Source organism: Orycteropus afer, unplaced genomic scaffold (genome assembly GCF_000298275.1).
Source record: "Orycteropus afer afer isolate SDZICR_OR568_19922 unplaced genomic scaffold, OryAfe1.0 scaffold00038, whole genome shotgun sequence".
Taxonomy (NCBI): Eukaryota; Metazoa; Chordata; class Mammalia; order Tubulidentata; family Orycteropodidae; genus Orycteropus; species Orycteropus afer.
The window spans coordinates 10,080,360-10,099,479 of NW_006921625.1; the positions used below are offsets into that span (position 1 = coordinate 10,080,360).

At 41.9% G+C, this 19,120-nt stretch overlaps 1 protein-coding gene and 1 pseudogene across 1 annotated transcript; one reads left to right on the forward strand and one right to left on the reverse strand.

The window, feature by feature from the left end:
• Nucleotides 1-5,887: 5,887 nt before the first annotated feature.
• LOC122149654 lies at nucleotides 5,888-5,988 on the reverse strand (annotated as a pseudogene).
• A 7,651-nt stretch (nucleotides 5,989-13,639) lies between these two features.
• On the forward strand, nucleotides 13,640-18,966 carry IKZF5 (IKAROS family zinc finger 5). Its single transcript, XM_007936817.1, has 3 exons — nucleotides 13,640-13,772; nucleotides 16,368-16,550; nucleotides 18,023-18,966. The coding sequence occupies exons 1-3, from the start codon at nucleotides 13,640-13,642 to the stop codon at nucleotides 18,964-18,966; spliced, it is 1,260 nt and encodes a 419-aa protein (XP_007935008.1).
• The last annotated feature ends 154 nt before the right edge of the window (nucleotides 18,967-19,120 follow it).

Below are 19,120 nucleotides of genomic sequence, written 5' to 3' on the forward strand. Positions count from 1 at the left end.
TAGAGCCTGGTGGAGCCACTGAGACTATGGCCCCTAGCTGCCCTTCAGGTCTGGAATTGAACCCACACCTGTGGTTTCCAGCCAAACAAAAGACAGGCAGATGAGTTGAACATTTACCTCAGGTAGATACACTCCTGGGAGAGAATAATCATGGGAGAAAGAAGGGCTGCTTCTGCACAGGGAGACAGCTCAGGGTACAGGGGCCCATAGAGGGATGAACACTGGGAAGAGGTAACTATGGGGAGGAAGTGGGAGGGGAGCTGTTGCACTGTGGTAAACTGTGGTCAATGACATGAGACTAAGTGTATGTTAACTGCTGTATGGAAAGTGAATTTGCTCTATAAATCTTCACCCAACTCACACACACACACAAAAAATTACTGTTCTTTTCCCATAAATTTTGCTTAGAAATAATGGACTTGAGGTGGAGAAAGCCGAGTTGGAACCAGACTCAACTTAGATGTAGGAACCTTTTAGTTGCACTCACCTTCACGAGGGCACCGCTGAGAGGGCCTGCCTTGTCAATTGTGTGTGGATAGATGTGTATGTGTGCATCAGATTGAGTGGGAAGAGAAAGCTAAGGGGTGAAATAATATCTCCTTCTTGAGTCATGACAGAATGTCTACGGTTATAAACCATAGCAGTATGTTTAAACTTCTAATTTAAAAATAGTTTTCCTTGATGCTTACAATGTTATCATACATTTTTCATTGGCATCCGTTGTTTTTCAGTCCATCATGCATTATGATTGAAAAGCAGCACACAATTTATGGCAGGGAACTCAGTGAAATTTATAATGTGACAATGTGATAATAGCCAAGACTGTCAAAATATGCCAGCCTTCCTCTGTAATTAGGCTCATTTGTGTGTTCTTCAAACTTGAGCTGCATGTATAAAAATACCATTTCATGTCTGTGGTTCTTTACTACTGGCAGTCTTGTGCATCTCTTTCTGCTTTGTCACATGTCTGTGCCTTAGCAGAGTTCTGTTTTATAACTAAGATCTGGTGTGGTTGATCTTACGTATTGAAGCCTAGCAAGTGTACTTATATTTTCCAGTGAAAATGTATCCATTTTCTTAATAACTGATTGACAAGAAATGATGCTAAATTGTTATGTAAAATTTGGGATTACTTTCATTATTTCAAGGAGCTCTCCTGTAGTCACTAAAGCATTTGACTGCTAACAAGAAAGTCAGTGGTTTGAGCCCATCAGCTGCTCTGTGGAAGAGAGGTGAGGCAGTCTGCTTCCATACAGATTTATAGCCTTGGAAACCCCGTTGGGGGTCGCTGTGAGTGGGAATCCACTCAATGGTAGTGAATTTTTTTTTGGTTTTCATACTCATAGCTTTTGTAATTAGAACAAAGAAAATCTATAGGCCTTTAGTACACCTTTTTTTAAGCTTTTTTTGTGATTTGAGTGAACGTTTAAAGAACAGATTCATTTTCCATACAACAGTTCATATGCGTTTTATTTCATAACGTTGATGGCAATCCCTGCAATGTAACAGCTCTCTTCCCACTTCCTCCCTGTGGTTACCTTTTCCCTGTGTTGTTTTTTCCTATACATTCCTGTCCTCTGAGCTTTCTCCCTGCACAAGGGCTGCCTTCTGATCGCCTGTGCTAGATTGTTCTAAGGAGTGCATCTCCCTGGTATAATTGTTCACCTTGTAGGCCTGTCTGTTGTTTGGCTCAAACTTAAGCTATGGGAGTGAGTTTGATTCCAGACTCAAAGGGGCCATGGTTTCGGGGATGTCACCAGTCTGCATCAGACCAGTCAGCTTAGTCATTTTTATGCTTTTTGGTTTTGCTCCACATTCCCCCCCACCCCCCATCCAGGATCTCCAGTCTTGATCCCTTCCCGAGTGGCTGGCATGATAGCTGGACACCATCTAGTTCCCCTGGCCTCAGTATTACGTAGGCTGAGGTTCACACGATCCACTAGTTTCTGTGGGCCTTTGATTTTTGGACAAGGATAGACTGATAGTTGCATCTTAGATGGCTGCTCTCAAGTTTTTAAGATCCTGGTTGCTATTCACCAAAGTAGGACGTCAAACCCAAAACCAAACCCATTGTCATTGAGTTGGATCTGACTCATAGCGACCCCTTCTTGGGTTTCCAAGGCAGTATCTCTACGGAAGTAGATTGCCCCATCTTCCTTCCAAGGAGTGGCTGGTGGGTTTGAACCACCAGCCTTCTGCTAACGGCCTTCTGGTTAGCAGTCAAATGCCTCAGGCACTACACTACCAGAGCTCCCAAGTAGGATGTAGAACAATGTTTTTGTGTACTGTTTTTTTTTCTTTTTGTCTAGATATATACGTGATCATTCAGCCTGTCTATGCATCTGTTTACTCGTAAGTTAATGTTTGTTATCGCTGATAATACAGTAACATATATGTGAAAGGATTTATCTTTGTTGTCTGTACCTCTTTGTGTACTATTATACCAGTGGAGCTTGAGGTCCCCTGTAGCCATGGTCCTGAGCCTGCAGGCCCTGTGACTCACTCTCTCAAGGTGTTTGGTTGTGACTGAGAAGTTATCGTAACTTTGCCTCCTGTTAGTTCCACTATATATATGGACATTTTTATAGCATGTATGGTCATAGATATGTTCCCACTCACCTCCCCATACCCGGTCATCTTGCCTGTCTACCTGTGTGTCACCTGTATATTAAAGTTTGTTATTACTGATGATACAGAATTGTGTATGTAATAGTATTTACCTTTGTTGTCTGTACCTCTTGTGCACCTCTCTGTGTGTCTTCCTTTTCCTTAGCGGTATTGTACTGGTCACCCGCTTTTGGTATATTGCCTTTCCCTTCACCCAGATCACTGTTATCTAGCTAGCACTTTTCCCTGCCCTCCCCTTTTCGTCCCTGGTAGCCAACAAAGAAAGTTTCCTTCCATGTGTAAATCTTTCCTTGAGTTTTTATAATAGTGAATGTTTGTCCTGATTAACTTATTTCACTCAGCATAATGCCCTCCCAAGTTTATCTACATTATAAGGTGTTTCATGGATTCTTCATTGTTTTTTAATGTTGCATAGTATTCCTTTGTGTCTATACATAAGTGATGGGCACTTAGGTTGTTTTCATCTCTTTGCAGTTGTGAATAGTGCTGCAATGAACATGGGTGTGCATATATCTATTTGTATGCCATTCTCACTTCTTCAGGATATGTACCTAGTAGTGAAATTGTTGGGAGCTCTGGTGGCATAGTGCTTAAGGCATTTGACTGCTAACAAGAGGGCTGGCAGTTCAAACCCCCCAGCCACTCCTCAGAGGGAACGCTGGGCAATCTATTTCCATAGAGATACCACCTCACAACCCAAGGAGGGGTTGCTCTGAGTAGGAATCGGCTGGACGGCAATAAGTTTGGGTTTTTTTTTTTTAGTGGAATTGCTGGATCAAATGGTATTTATTTCCAGCTTTTTAAGGAGGCACTATACTATTTTCCACAGTGGTTGTACTATTTTACAGTCCCACCAGCAGTGTACAGTTTGGGAGCTCTGGTGGTGTAGTGCCTAAGGAATGTGACTGCTAACCAGAAGGCTGGTAGTTCAAACCCACCAGCCACTCCTTGGAAGGAAGGTTGGGTAATCTACTTCCATAGTGATTGTTGTTGTTGTTGTAATGTGCCGTCGACTCGGACAGGACTCATAGCGACCTCTCCTTGGGTTTCCAAGGCAGTATCACTATGGAAGTGGATTGTCCCATCTTCCTTCCGAGGAGTGGCCAGAAACCCAAGGAGGGGTCCCTATGAGTTGAATCCGACTCGAAGGCAGTGAGTTAATAGCTAATGATTGTGAGTTTTTCTTCATGGCTGCCTGCATATCTTTTTTGGTGAAGTGTCTGCTCATATCCTCTGCCTGTTTTTCAAATCGGGTTGTTTGTCTTTTTGATGTTAAAGGTGTTGAAGTTTTCAATAAATATTAAAGTTAAGTTCCTTGTCAGATAGGCCGTTGCCGATTATTTTTTCCCAATCTGTAGGTTCTCTCTTAACTCTTTGGGAGAAGTCTTTTGATGTGCATAAGAACTTAATTTTTAGAATTCATCTAGTTTCTCTTTTGCTATTTGTGCATTTTTGGTTATGTTTAATGTCTATATAAACCATAAATTAGGGTCCCTAAGTTTACCCTAGGAGCTCTGGTAGCATAGTGCTAAAGCACTTGACTGCTAACCAGAAGGCTGGCGGTTCAAACCCACCAGCCACTCCTCGGAAGGAAGGTTGGGCAATCCTACTTCCGTAGTGATACTGCCTCGGAAACCCAAGGAGGGGTCGCTATGAGTCGGGGCCGACTCGACGGCACATAACAACAACAACAACAACAAGTTTACCCTGGGAGCTCTGGCAGCATAGTGTCTAAGGCACTTGACTGCTAACCAGAAGGCTAGAGGTTCAAACCCACCAGCCACTCCTTGGAAGGAAGATTGGGCGGTCTACTTCCGTAGTGATACTGCCTTGGAAACCCAAGGACAGGTCGCTATGAGTCAGGTCCAGCTCAACAGCACATAACAACAATAACCTATGACCGTGGTATATTCTTTTATTTATGTAGATGTCATATAATTTCTTGAAGTAGTGTTTTGTAGGTTTTTTTTTTTTTTTTTTGTATAGATCTTTTGTATCCCTGGTAAGATTTAGTCCTAAGTATTTTATCTTTTTGGTAACTAGTGTAAATGGTGAAGGAACTCTGGTGGTGTAGTGGTTAAGGCATTTGGCTGCTAACCAAAAGGTTGGTGGTTCAAGGTCCCCAGTCACTCTGCAAAAGAGAGATGGTTTGTTTTGCTATTGTAAGTGGTATTGTTTTCTTTATTTCCTTTTCATAAATCTCTTTATTGATGTAGGGGAATCCAGCTAATTTTTGTATGCTGATCTTGTATCCTGCCACTAACTTTTCAGTTAGTTCCAGTAGTTTTCTTACTGAGTCCCTTGGGTTTTCTATGTATAGGATCATATCATCTGCAAATAGAATTAATTTTACTTCTTCTTTGTCAATTTGGATGCCTTTTATTTCTCTTTCTTGCCTTCTTGTCCTGGCTAAGACTTCCAATATAATGTTGAATAGAAGTGATGATAGAGGGTTCCCATTTGTAAGCGGAGTGCTTTCAGTCTCTGTTGAGAATAATGGTGGCTGTTGGTTTTTGCATATGTGCCCTTTATTATGTTGAGAGGGGAAGGCCCTCAACAAGGTGGATTGACACAGTGGCGGTGGAGATGGGCTCAAGTGTAGCAAGAATCTTGGAGCTGGCTCAGGACTGGGCAGTGTTTTGTTCTGCTGTGCATAGGATTGCTATGAGTCAGAGACGACTCGATAGCACTTAACAACAGCAACATGTTGAGTAACTTCCCTTCTAATTTTTTTTTTCAGGAGTTTTTAATGAGGAATGGGTGTTGGGTTTGATCCAATGCCTTTTCTGCTTGATGATATGATCCTGTGGCCCTTTTCCCTTGTTTTACTTTTGTGGTGGATTATGTTGATTGTTTTTCTGATGTTGAGCCATCCTTGCATACTTGGTATGAACCCCACTTGGTTGTAATGTATTACATTTTTGATACATCATTGGAATCTATTGGCTAGGATTTTGTTGAAGATTTTTGCATCTGTATTCATGAGGGATACTGTTTTATAGTTTTCCTTTGTAGGGGGTCTTTGCCTGATATTGGTATCAGGGTTATGCTTGCTTCTTAAGATGAATTTGGAAGGATTCTATCATTTTCTGTGTTCTGGAATAGTTGGAGTAGGAGTCCTGTCAGCTCCTCTGTGAATGTTTGGTAGAATTCTCCAGTGAAGCCACCTGGGCCAGGACTTTTTTAGTTGGTAGTGTTTTTATGACCTGTTCAACTTCTTTTTTTGTTATGGGTCTGTTCAAATTTTCTACCTCAGTCTAAAAATATAGAATATGTCACAGATTTGTGTGCCATCCTTACACAGTGGCCATGGTAATCTGTGTTGTTCAGTTTTAGTATGTGTGCTGCCAAAGTGAGCACTTTAGTACTCTTTTTACAATATTAAAAAATACTTCCCAAATCTTACTTTCAATAATCTTTCTCATTGAGATGGGCTGGCTTACTTCTTGTCCTTCTGCTATCCAACTGGGAAATTTTAACAGATAAATAATGAGTAGAATTAACTGTAGGCACAAAACAAATAGTAATACAAAGCTTGGGAAACATGAAGATGGTAGGTGAATGTGGTGAGAAAGGGGAAAAAGCAGTTAAGTAAACATGGTTAGACAGGAAGAACAACTGAATCCAAGTTGTTCAGAAGCCAACAATAATCTGAAAGTCTGAGAAAGTTGAGCCAGACTAAAGCAAACAGGTGGCCTAAGAGTGAAAGAAGAGATGAGTTTGGGGAATTGCAGATTGGGGTATATGAATCAATGAGCTTGAGGTGTGGACCATGTTTGTTTCATTGTGACTAAGGAACAGGTATGTAAAATAGGGTAACATAATATGCTCAGTAAATTCTCCAACCCTGTGGATGACCTAATACAAAAAAGGGGAAAAAAAAAACCCTTAAATCTAGGAGATTGAGGAATTCCTTAATCCAAAACATAACTATTTCTTGCTGCAAAAGTAATTATTATTAGAAAAATAACTACTATTATGAGAGCCTGCCATCTGCTACACACATTGCTAGGATACTTATGTACATTTACACGCACAGCTTAAAACAGCACTGCAAGTTGGTGTGTTATCCCATTTTACAGGTAGGCGACTAAGGCTGAGAGTTCCTGTCCAGTCTCAGAGCTAATAAATTTGACCTAATACCTAACAGAACACCAAGCTATTTTGTTCATCCAGAAGATAAGCTTTCAGTAGTAGCAACATTCTAGAAAACAGTGAAAAGGGTTAGTAATAATAATTAAAAAAAAAAAAACAACTCCTGGGCAACTTTTAAGAGGGAGGAAAGGAACTATTCACAAAGATTGCATTAAGAAAAGTAAGAATTTGGTCACTTGCTGGCCCTCAATTGCCTAAATGTGTTCAGAATAAAGAGCAGATTAGACACGAGGAGGGAAGAAGATGAGAAATACAGTAATAAAATATTTCAGTCTGGGCCCAGGAAACATGAGGGGAAACAAACAGCCCTGTGTTTCTCATTAGTTGCTAATGATATCATTGCATAGTACAATGATCTTCAGTGGTAATACATCCAGGGTTAGTCTGGTTCCTGTAGATTTCTAGCTAAATCCATCAAAGCACGTTTTTTAAAAAATTTTATTTAAAAATTTTTAATGTTTTACATATATGTGTATGTGTATACACACATACACACACACACATAGAGAGACAGAAATTTTTGATATTTTAGCCATTTTTAAGTGTACAATTTGTGGCATTAATTACATTTATAATTTATGTAGCCGTTACCACCATCTATTTCTGAAATTTTTTCATCATCCCAAACAGAAACTCTGTACCGGTTAAGCAATAGCTTCCCTTCTCTCTTCCTTCTAGCCCCTGGTACTTTCTAGTCTACTTTCTGTCTTTAAGAATTTGCAAATTCTGGATAATTTCATATAAATCATACAATATATGTCCTTCTGTGTCTACCTTATTTCACTTAGAATACTATTTTCAAGGTTCATCCATGTAGTATATATTAGAATTTCATTCCTTTTTGTGGCTGTACTATATTCTCTTTATCCATTCATCTGCTGATGGACATTTGGGGTAACGGATAATACTGTTATGAACACTGACATACAAGTATCTGCTTGAATCCCTGTTTTCATTTCTTTTGGATACATACTCAGGAGACATAGTTCTGTGTTTAAGTTTTTGAGGAATCACCAAACTGTTTCTCATGTTGGCTGCACCGTTTTACATTCCCACCAGCAGTGCAAGAGGGTTTCTAATTTCTTAACATCCTCTATAGAACTTTTCGATGTTTTGATAATAGTTATTCTTATGGGTATGAAGTGGTATCTCTGGTTTTGATTGACTTTTTCCTAGTGATTAATGATTTTGAGCATCTTTGCATGGGCTTAGTGGATAATTGTATGCCTTCTTTGGAAAAATGTCTGTTCAAGTCCTTTGTCCGTTTTTCACCTGGGTGGTGGTTTTTTTGTTGTTGAGTTGTCGGACATATTTTTATGTTATGGATATTAAACCTTTATCAGATAAAAGATTTCCAAATATTTTCTGCCATCCCATAGGTTGTCTTTTTCACTTTCTTTACAGTGTCTTTTGTGTAAATTTTTAATTTTGATGAAATACAGTTTATCTGTTTTCTTTTGTTACTTGTACTTTTTGTGTCATATCCATTGCTAAATACATGGTCTTGAAGACTTACTCCTGTATTTTCTTCAATCTAAGAGTTTTGTGGTTTTAGCTCATATATTTAGGTCATTGACCCATTATGGGTTAATTGTTTTTGCATGGTGAGAGGTTGGGATCCAACTTCATTCTTTCCTGTGTGGAAACCCAGTTGTCCCAGCACCATTTGTTGAAGAGACTCTTCTTTCTCTGTTGAATGTATTTGACAAAAGTAGTAGTTTTGGTTCTTAAAAGAAATTGTTAGAAATTTGCTTTTGTGTGGCCCCCTTGTTCTGCACTGCAGTTTTGGCTTTTCTAAGCTTATGTTAAAAAGAACCAAAATATTCAAGACAATATTAAGAAGAACAGAACCGGTGGATATAATTTAGACTGTGTGGTGTTGGTGTGAGGATAGACAAATAGACCAGTGGAACAGAATAGAGACCAAGAAATAAGTCCACATACATATAATTACCTGATTTAGGACAAATGTGATACTGGATTCATTGATCATTACTAGTGATTGGAACATGAATGGTGGAAACAAATGAGCAGGATCTGTAGTTCAAAAATACGACCTTGGTGATAGAAATGATGCTGGAGATTGCATGATAGAATCTTGCAAAACTAATGAATTATTGTTGGAAATAACTTTTTTCAACAGCATAAACAGGACTATAAATATAGACCTCACCACATAGAATATGTAGAAATCAAATCAACTACATAAGTGGAAAGAGACGATGGAGACGCTGAATGTCATCAGGCAGAATAAGGTCAGGGGCCAACTGCTTAACAGACCATCAGTTTCTGGTATGAAAGTTGAAGCAAATGAAGATTAAAACAAGTCCACAAGAGCCAAAGTACGGCTGTGAGGATGTCCCCCCTGAATTTGGAGACCATCTCAAGGATTGATACATTGAACACTGGTGACTAAAACCAGACGAGTTGTGAGAGGACATCATTATCATGAAGAAAGCAAAAGATCGTTAAAAAGAAAGACCAAAATGGATGTCAGAAGAGACTCTGAAACTTGCTCTTGAATGGCAAATAACTAAAGCAAAAGGATGAAGTAAAAGAGCCAAACAGATTTCAAAGGGCACTTTGAGAAGATAAGGTAAAGTATTATAATGAAATGTGCAAAGACTTGGAGTTAGAAAACCAAAAGGGAAGAGAACATGCTCAGTATTTCTCAAGCTGAAAGAACTGAAGAAAAAATTCAAGCCTCAAGTTGCAATATGGAAGGATTCTATGGGCAAAATCTTGAACAACACAAAAATCATCATCATCAAAAAAAAAAAAAAAAGGAATGCAGAGTCATTGTACCAAAAAGAAATGATCGACATTCAACCATTTCAGGAGATAGAATATGATCAAGAACCAATTGTATTGAAGGAAAAAGTCCAAGCTGCCCAGAATGCATTAGTGAAAAACAAGGCTCCAGGAACTGACAGAATACCAACTGAGATGTTCAGCAAACTGATGCAATTCTGGAAGGGCTCACTTGTCTATGCCGAGAAATTTGTAAGACCGCTACCTGGCCAGCTGACTTTGAAAGAGATCCATATTTGTGTCCGTTCCAAAGACAGGTGATCTGACATGATACGGAAATTATCAAACAGTATCATTAATATCACATGCAGGTAAAATTTTATTGAAGATAATTAAAAAATCTTTATAGCAGTACCTTGACAGGGAACTGCCAAAAATTCAAGCCGTATTCAGAAGAGAACATGGAACCAGGGATATCATTGCTGATGTCAGATGGATCTTGGCTAAAAGCAGAGAATACCAGGAAGATGTTTATCTGTGTTTCATTGATTATGCAATGACATTTGACCATGTGGATCATAACAAATTATGGATAACATTGCAAAGAATGGGAATTCCAGTACAATTGTGCTCATGTGGAACCTGTATATAGACTAAGAAACATGTGTTCAAACAGAACAAGGGAATGCTGCATGGTTCAAAATCAGGAAAAATGTGTGTCAGAGTTTTCTCCTTTCTCCATACTTATTCAATCTGTATGGTGAGTAAATAATCCAAGAAGCTGGATTATAGAAGAACTTGGCATCTGGATTAGAGAAAGACTTATTAACACCCTGCAGTATATAGATGACATATACTCACTGAAAACCAAGAAGACTTGAAACTCTTATCGATGGAGATCAAAGACTATGGCCTTCAGTATGGATTATATTCAACATAAAAATCCTCACAACTGGACCAGTAAGCGGTATTGTACACAGAGAATATATTGAAGTTGTCAAGGATTTCATTTTACTCGGATCTACAATCAACGCCCATGGAACCAGTAGTCAAGCAATCAAATAACATATTGCATTGGGCAAATCTGCTGCAAAAGATCCCTTGAAAGTGATAAAAAGCAAAGATGTCACTTTGAGGACTAAAGTGCACCTGACCCAAGCCATGGTGTTTTTAATCACCTCATATGCATGGGAAAGCTGGACAGTGAATAAGGAAGACTGAAGAAGAATTGATGCCTTTGAATTATGGTGTTGGTGAAGAATGTTGGATATACCGTAGACGGCCAGAAGAATGAACAAATCTGCCTTGGAGGAAGTCCAGCCAGGGTGCTACAGAGAAGGGAGGATGGTGAGACTCATCTCACTTATTTGGACATGTTGTCAGGAGGGGACAGTTCCTGGAGAAGGACATCATGGTAAAGTAGAGGGTCAGCAAGAAAGAGCAAGACCCTCAACGAGACAGACTGACATAGTAGCTGCAACAGTGGGCACAGACATAGCAACACCTGTGAGTGGTGCAGGACCGACCCGGCAGTGTTTTGTTCTGTTGTACACGGGGTGCTATGAGTTGGCTTACTTGACGGCACCTAACAACATAACAACTGGAGAAAGGCTGGTCTATTAAATGCATGTTGCTGGGACAATTGGATATCTTCTTGGGGAAATGTTTATTTTGACTCTTACCTCACACCATATATAAAACTCAATTCCAGATAGATTATAGGTTAAAATATGAAAGGTGTTTTTTTTTTTTTTTAATTGCTTTTAAAAGAATATCTGCAAGTAAGAAGTAGGCAAGGTTTCTTTTATAGGTATGGGACTGAAAACTAAGTTTGGCTTTTTGTCTCTGGTTTTTGAAAAAACAGAGCAATTAGGTGCTGTGTGCCTTTTTAAAATAGTCAGGTCAAACTTAAAAAATCAAAACCTAAACCCATTGCTGTTGAGTTGATTCTGACGCATAGTGACCCTGTAGGACAGAGTAGAACTGTCTCATGGGGTTCCCAAGGCTGTAATCTTTATGGAAGCAGATTGCCATATCTTTCTCCCTTGGAGCAGCTGGTGGGTTGGAATCCAGGTCTGTGGTTTGCAGTCATGTGCTTAACCACTGTGTAAATGTAAATAAGTAGGGTGTAACATGGGCCCCATGCTGGCCACAGTCCTCAGGAAGGGATGGGGTGTGGTGGAATCATGTCTATCAATTGATGGGATCAATTACAGCTGTGCATTAAGGCTCCAGCCATACTGTTGATTGAAGTCCCAATGACTAGGAGACTTTTGACCTTGGGAACTCTCTCTCTGAGGCCTCTGGGACTGGTGAGAATATTTGTATAGGTAAAGTGTGTGGCATGTCCCTGGGGACAGTGGAAGCCTCGCTGGGACCTCTCTTAGGCCTTGCCTGATTGTCTCTTTATCGTATCCTTTCTAGTTTAGTAAATGGGTGACTGTACGTGGAGGAAATCATCTCCGTGCATTTTGTGAGTCATTCTGGTGAAATATCGAATCCACGGGGGCAATAAGCCAGCAGAGGCTGGCAGTACAGCTCTGGGTGTAGCTTGATCATAGGCTGAAGAAGGATTGAGTCCTTCTAGCTTGTGACGCCCCAGCCACTCCCCGGAAGGAAGGCTGGGCAATCTACTTCCATAGTGATACTGCCTCAGCAACCCAGGGAGGGGTCGCTGTGAGTCGGGGTTGACTCGGCGGCGGCATATAACAACAACAACAACAATAAGCTTGTGAGCTCAACGCAGGGGATGAGAGAAAAAGGCAGAGAGAATGCCTGGCCTGAAGTGCAGCAAGTTGTGCAAACTCCTGAGTCTGTGACTGCTCCCCGAGAACCTGACTCCACTCAGGGTACTTGGGATGAGGTGTGGCCTAACTCTGGGTGGTAAGGGTCAGAGAGAGAGAACATGCCATGTGGGGCTGGTGTCAGATGGAGAACTGGGAAAGCGGGGATGAGAATTATCTTCAAGTTTTGGACATTAGCCTGACGTTGGCTGCATTAATGCAGCAGAACAGAAACAACCCTGAGTGTAAGGGGGAAAAGAAAGGATAAATTAGACCATGTTAAAATTAAGAACGTCTCAAAAAATTACATTTAATAAAGTGAAAAGGCAGCCACGGAGTGGGAGAAGGTAACTTGTTATACATGTGCCTGATAAAGACTCATCCAGAATGTTATAAAGAACTTCTCCATAAGTAAGGGACAGCCCAGTAGAACAATGGGTTAAACACTTCACTAATTAACGTATGAAAAGGTATAGAACTTCACTAATCTTTAAGGAGTATAGATTAAAGCCAGTATGATACCACCACACACCCACCAAATGAATAAAATGAAAAAGACAAACCCAAGTGTTGATAGGGATGTGCAGCAATAGAACTCTGGTTCATTGTTGGTGGAAGTGTAAATTGGAAGAGTCACTTCCATCTGGACTTTTTTCTGTCTATGTAAGTTTAAGGCATCTGACAGGAGCTCTTGTAGCATAGTGCCTAAGGCACTTGACTGCTAACCAGAAGGCTAGCGGTTCAAACCCACCAGCCACTCCTCGGAAGGAAGGTTGGGCAGTCGTACTTCCATAGTGATACTGCCTCGGAAACCCAAGGAGGGGTCGCTATGAATCAGGTCCGACTTGACGGAATGTAACAACAACAACAACAACAACAAAGGCATCTGACTGCTAACCAGAAGGCTGGCAGTTCAAACCTCCCAGCCACTCCTTGGAAGGAAGGTGGGGCAAGCTACTTCCGGAGTGATACCACCTCAGAAACCCAAGGAGGGGTCGCTGTGAGTCGGGTCCAACTCAACGGCAGTGAGTTTGTTTTTTTTTTTTTTGGCTTTCTAGGATGAAGTCTGAATCCCAATTTCTTTAAAATTATTAAATGTATTACTTAATGTTTTACAATTGTATGCGTGTTTTCTTTGGTTCACAGGGAAGATTTTAAGGTATTTAAGGGCAGGGATCATGTTCTCTGTTGCTTTGTATAGTACCTTTCATGTAATAGTTTTTGTCATTGTTTTAATATGTGTTGGAGCTTCCTAAATAGTGTAAAATCATTTCAGGTTTTTTCTAGGTATAGCGAACTGTAAACGTCAAAAGGAAGCAAAGATGGGTGAAAAGAAACCAGAGCCCTTGGACTTCGTGAAAGATTTCCAGGAATACCTGACGCAGCAGACCCATCATGTGAACATGATTTCTGGATCGGTTAGTGGGGACAAAGAAGCAGAGGCTCTTCAGGGAGGTAGACTCATCTTAATACTATTACATGATTCGCTTCGTAAAAACATGTTCATGTTCGTGTAGTTATTCATACTCTGTAGATGGCTGTTGATTAAATTGGACCATTCTGTTTTTTCAAGAAAGATTTAGGAGGGAAGGGAGGAAAAATAGATGGATAATTAAGAGACAGGTTTGATATGGGTGAAGGGAAGGCATGTGACCAGCACAGTATCACTAAGGGAAAGGAAGATACGGAGAGGTGCCTGTGAGATCCAGACAATAAAGGCAAAAATGTGTATAAAAGCAAATATACACAATACTGTGTTACAGTAACAGCAGACACTCATCTATGGGGGGGGGGAGCGTGTGGATAGACAGGCAGAAGATCGGGTGTAGATAGGTAAATGGATGACCATACATACATACGTAGTTTTGCCAGATAATATTCCTACATAGCTATTTGTATTAGTATAGAAGTGCCCACATGCAGTTTAAACATATCAAGAGGCAAAGTTAGGAGAACTTTTAGCCACAAATACGTACCTTGAGGGAGTGGGTCATTGGGCCTGCAAGCTGGGGACTGTGGTCACAGGGGACATAAAAAAATACATATTTAAAAAAAAAAAAAAAAATCACTGCCATCGAGTCAGATCCGACCCAATAGCAACCCCTCCTTGGGTTTCTGAGGTGGTGTCTCTACGGAAGTAGATTGCCCAGTCTTCCTCCCAAGGAATGGCTGGTGGGTTTGAACTGCCATCCTTCTGGTTAGCAGTCAAATGCCTTAGGCACTATATGCCACCAGAGCTCCCAATATGCATGATTTTTAGGGCATTTTTCCCCCTTCTCTGAACATGTCAGACTTTTGCTGAGGGAGTTCAGGTACCCAAGGGCTTACTCCAGGGTCGTGTTGGATGGTTGGGGCTTCTGCACACCCTGCCTGCTCTCCAGGTCCTGTTGGCTAACACTAGGCACAGGGAATTCAAAGGGGGTCAGAACACCCACTTCACTACACTGAGAATGGGGTCATCCAGAGACCTGGATTAGACCTGAAACCAAAAAGCGCTGTCTGTTTCTTCCCTTGTAAAATGAAGATCATTGGCCCCGGAGGGCTGACTGCGTTTACCCCTCCAGGGGGAGAGACTGGAGCAGGGAAGACAGCGGCCTGCTGGAGTCTTGGAGAGGTAGGCTTGGTCTGGTACCATACAAGAAGGAGCTGTTCCTGAATGAGGTCAGGAGTCGGCACGTACAGCCGGTGGGCCACATCTGAACTACTGCTTGTCTCACCTTCAAGCTGAGAGTGGTTTTTACATTTTAAAGTGGGAAAAAATAGTATGTCATGACATGGAAATTCAGGCCTCAGTGTTCATTAGTACTCACAGCGATGCAGGCCCATTTCCATGCTTTCTGTAGCTGCTTTGGGGCTGCCAAGGCTAATTGAGTAGCTATGATAAAGGTCACGAGGCAACAGACCTTAACGTATTTTCTTATTTGGCCCTGCTCGGGAAGGTTTGCAGGCCCCTGAGCTAGATGACCAGGCCTGGCTATGCTGAGTGTAATCCAGGGACCAGGTATCACCTGGGACCTTGTTAGTGCTATGAAATCTCTGCCGCGCCACCCCTCGCCCCTTCAGCTGCCGAATCAGACTCTCCATTTTAACAAGGGCCCCTAGTGGTTGACGTACACATTGGAGTTTGAAGCTCACTGGCTTGGGTAAGCAAGCAGGAGAGGAGACACTGAGCCTTGTCTGCGAGGTGGTGGCCCTGTTGGATGTCGCACTTGCACCAAGCTCCCTTCTTTTCTGGGAGGAGTGGAGGAGACAGTGGAGCAAGGGCCTTGGGGCATTCACGTCAGCACCACTACGTCCTGGGAAGGGAGTGGAAGTCCTTTTCCCATGAAGCTGTAGGAATAAAAATATCTCCAGCACACTAACAGATTCCTGGACTGGAGTCAAAAGATGAGGATCTGGCCCCCACTGTTTTCTGGTTTTCCTGATGATGAGCCCCTGTCCCCTTACTTTCTGTATCTGTACAGAGAAGTAGTTGGATTAGATTGAAGGTAAAGGGGCAAACAGATATCTTCCAGCTCTGAGATTCTCGCCCCTAAATTTAGAGGTAGCGATACAATGTTTTCCTTGATGTGTTTAGTAAAAATGCTAAGATCCTCAGTGCAACTCAGCAACCTAACTGAGTGGAGCCCTGCAGAACTAAACATTAATCCCTGGAAATGAAAGGAAATTAGGTTAATTTTTTTGAGATTATTATAATGTTTGAAGGCATGGCTAGGATCTTAAACACCTGTGTGGGATTAAGCCATCACTTTAAGTAAATCTCTGTACTTTCTACCTGTTTCCTCACCTGTCAAATCAGGGTCATACCCTACTCTCCTTCAGAAGCATGTTGAGGCTGATACAGTTCTCTGTAAGTCATTTGAGATCCCCTATTAAAAGGTTCTCGAAAGCAACATGAAAGTGCTTTTGTACCAAATAGCCCCGGTTTAGAAAGTCGCCGTTACAGTTTGAGGTTCAGTTTGTGGGAAGTGAATTGTCAGTTTATCAAGTTTCCTGCTGCTCAAGTTGATTCTGAGATGCGTAATTTCTTTTGCTGTCCTTTGGTTATAGCTGGAACAGATGGTGATCAGAATGGACTCGATCACCCGTCTGTTGAAGTTTCCCTGGATGAAAACTCAGGAATGTTAGTCGACGGGTTTGAAAGGACCTTTGATGGGAAGCTCAAGTGTCGGTACTGCAACTATGCCAGCAAAGGGACGGCCCGGCTGATCGAGCACATTAGAATCCACACAGGTAACGAGGACGTGGCGGAGAGGCCAGCAGGGCAGGTTGGTCGAAGATGCGAATAAACAGGGAAGGCACTGCAGTTTGACAGAACGGTAGCATAACAGCAGACACACAGATAGGAAGTGAGGCCACTGTGGAACTTCCCCTTCCTTAGCCAGCTTCCTTCTTGGGCCACATCATCTCTCAACAGCTGTCTGCTTCTCAGCTTGGGTAGCTTAATGATGGCAGCAGTGAGAGGTGATAAATGTTCTTTGTCCTTACTAAGTACATTTCACTTGCAAAAAAGAGGAAATGTTTCTGTACACACCTGCTCTTCACTTATTAACAGTCTTGGTACCCAACATTTCACATTTATGACAATAGTGAAAAATCTACTTACTATCTATTTTGCATGCTAACAATGTACATCTGGTATTTACTACCACTGAGGTGCAGAGTGACAGTAATGCTGGCTGTGATGGTTAAGGTTATGTGTCAACTTGGCTGGGCCATGATTCTCAGTGGTTTGACAGCTCCATAATGGTGCGATTTGGCAGTCATGATGTACTTAGCCTACATTTCTGCATCATAACCTGGTCTTTGGAACCTACCCATGTCAGTAAGTGAGGAGTAGGGTAGTTGTAGACTGTCTAATCCTCAGGTTTCACCAAAGCCATCCCTTCTGAGAAACCCGAACTGCAGCCAAGACCAAGGCCAGTGTCACAACTACATGCTCCCTGGCACCCTGGGCTCCCACATCCCACTAGTTCCTATGCAGTGTTGGTGGTGGCCTGAGGGCTTCTTAAGGCCAGGGACGTGTTGGGGTCATCTTTGTGTCCCTAGAACCTAGCAGAACATTGGCACAGAGTGGGCAAAGTACTTACTAAATGACTGATGCCAGTCCTACCTTCCAAATGTTTATTTTACACATTGGGGCAGTTGTCAGCTAAAACATTAACTGAAACTGTCCCTTCTGGTAATCGAAGAAAGGAAGGTGGAGGTGAGGCTGTGGTGCTGTTGAAAGGACATATGTAACTCACATATGAGAAGGAATCTTGACTTGAGCTTTCTGTCTTGTATTAGGACTTGAAAGACAGAGTGTGCGTGTTTCCCTAAGGAAGGTGTGTGTGTGTAAATCCGTATAAGGAAGTGAACATAGAACTCGGAGGCTCAATTTTGATAAGATCAGTGTGTCAGGAGTTTTACTAGAACACTGTTGTGAGTTGTGCTGTGTCTTCTTTCTCCAAATGCTAGTCAAAGACAAATTTTTTGACACTCTGGGAATAAGCTTTATTGAAGTTTGCAGGTTTATTTACAAATTCTGATAATCTTCAGTGTGGGTGAAAACTGTAGCGTTCTTTTTATAAATGTTTTACATCTCTTCTAGAATTTCCAAAAAACTTCGTGATCAATTTCTAAGTCCAGTGAATGGACAGACATGGAACTTTTGATGAGTGAACTACTCTTGAAGTTTCTCCCCCATTTTTCTTTTTAAACAGGTGAGAAACCTCATAGGTGTCACTTATGTCCATTTGCATCTGCTTACGAGCGCCATCTGGAAGCTCATATGCGCTCCCACACTGGAGAGAAACCATACAAATGTGAACTGTGTTCCTTCCGCTGCAGTGACCGGAGCAACTTGTCCCACCATCGAAGACGCAAGCATAAAATGGTACCAATTAAAGGTACTAGGTCTTCATTGAGCAGCAAGAAAATGTGGGGGGTTTTACAGAAAAAAACGAGCAACCTGGGGTATAGCAGAAGAGCACTCATCAACCTAAGTCCACCGTCCATGGTGGTTCAGAAACCAGACTACCTTAACGATTTCACCCATGAAATCCCAAATATTCAGACTGATGCCTACGAAAGTATGGCGAAAGCCACACCCACTGGTGGCCTGCCGAGGGACCCTCAAGAACTCATGGTTGACAACCCTTTAAATCAGCTCTCGACCCTAGCAGGACAGTTGTCCAGTTTGCCACCTGAAAACCAGAACCCGGCATCCCCTGAGGTGGTTCCCTGCCCCGACGAAAAGCCTTTTCTGATTCAGCAGCCCTCTGCCCAAGCAGTGGTTTCTGTTGTGTCAGCAAGCGTTCCTCAGAGCTCCTCTCCCACCAGCCCTGACCCTCGGCCTTCACACAGTCAAAGGAACTACAGTCCAGTGGCAGGGCCGAGCAGTGAACCAAGTGCCCACACGAGCACTCCCAGCATAGGGAACAGCCAGCCCAGCACTCCGGTCCCGACGCTGCCGGCCCAGGACCCTCAGCTGCTCCACCACTGCCAGCACTGTGACATGTATTTCGCAGACAATATCCTCTACACGATCCACATGGGATGCCACGGCTACGAAAACCCCTTTCAGTGTAATATATGTGGATGCAAATGTAAAAACAAGTATGATTTCGCCTGTCATTTTGCAAGAGGGCAGCATAACCAACACTGATTGAAGGCAGTCACATCATGCTTTTGTTTTTGCCATTTCGTGTTTTGTGAGGTTTGGTTTGGTGGGAGGAGAGGAGGTCCTCCCGATAAGCTGTCTGCTAAGTTAAGGTTTATACATTATATTTATAGGATACAAATTGACAGTGGAAAGAAAT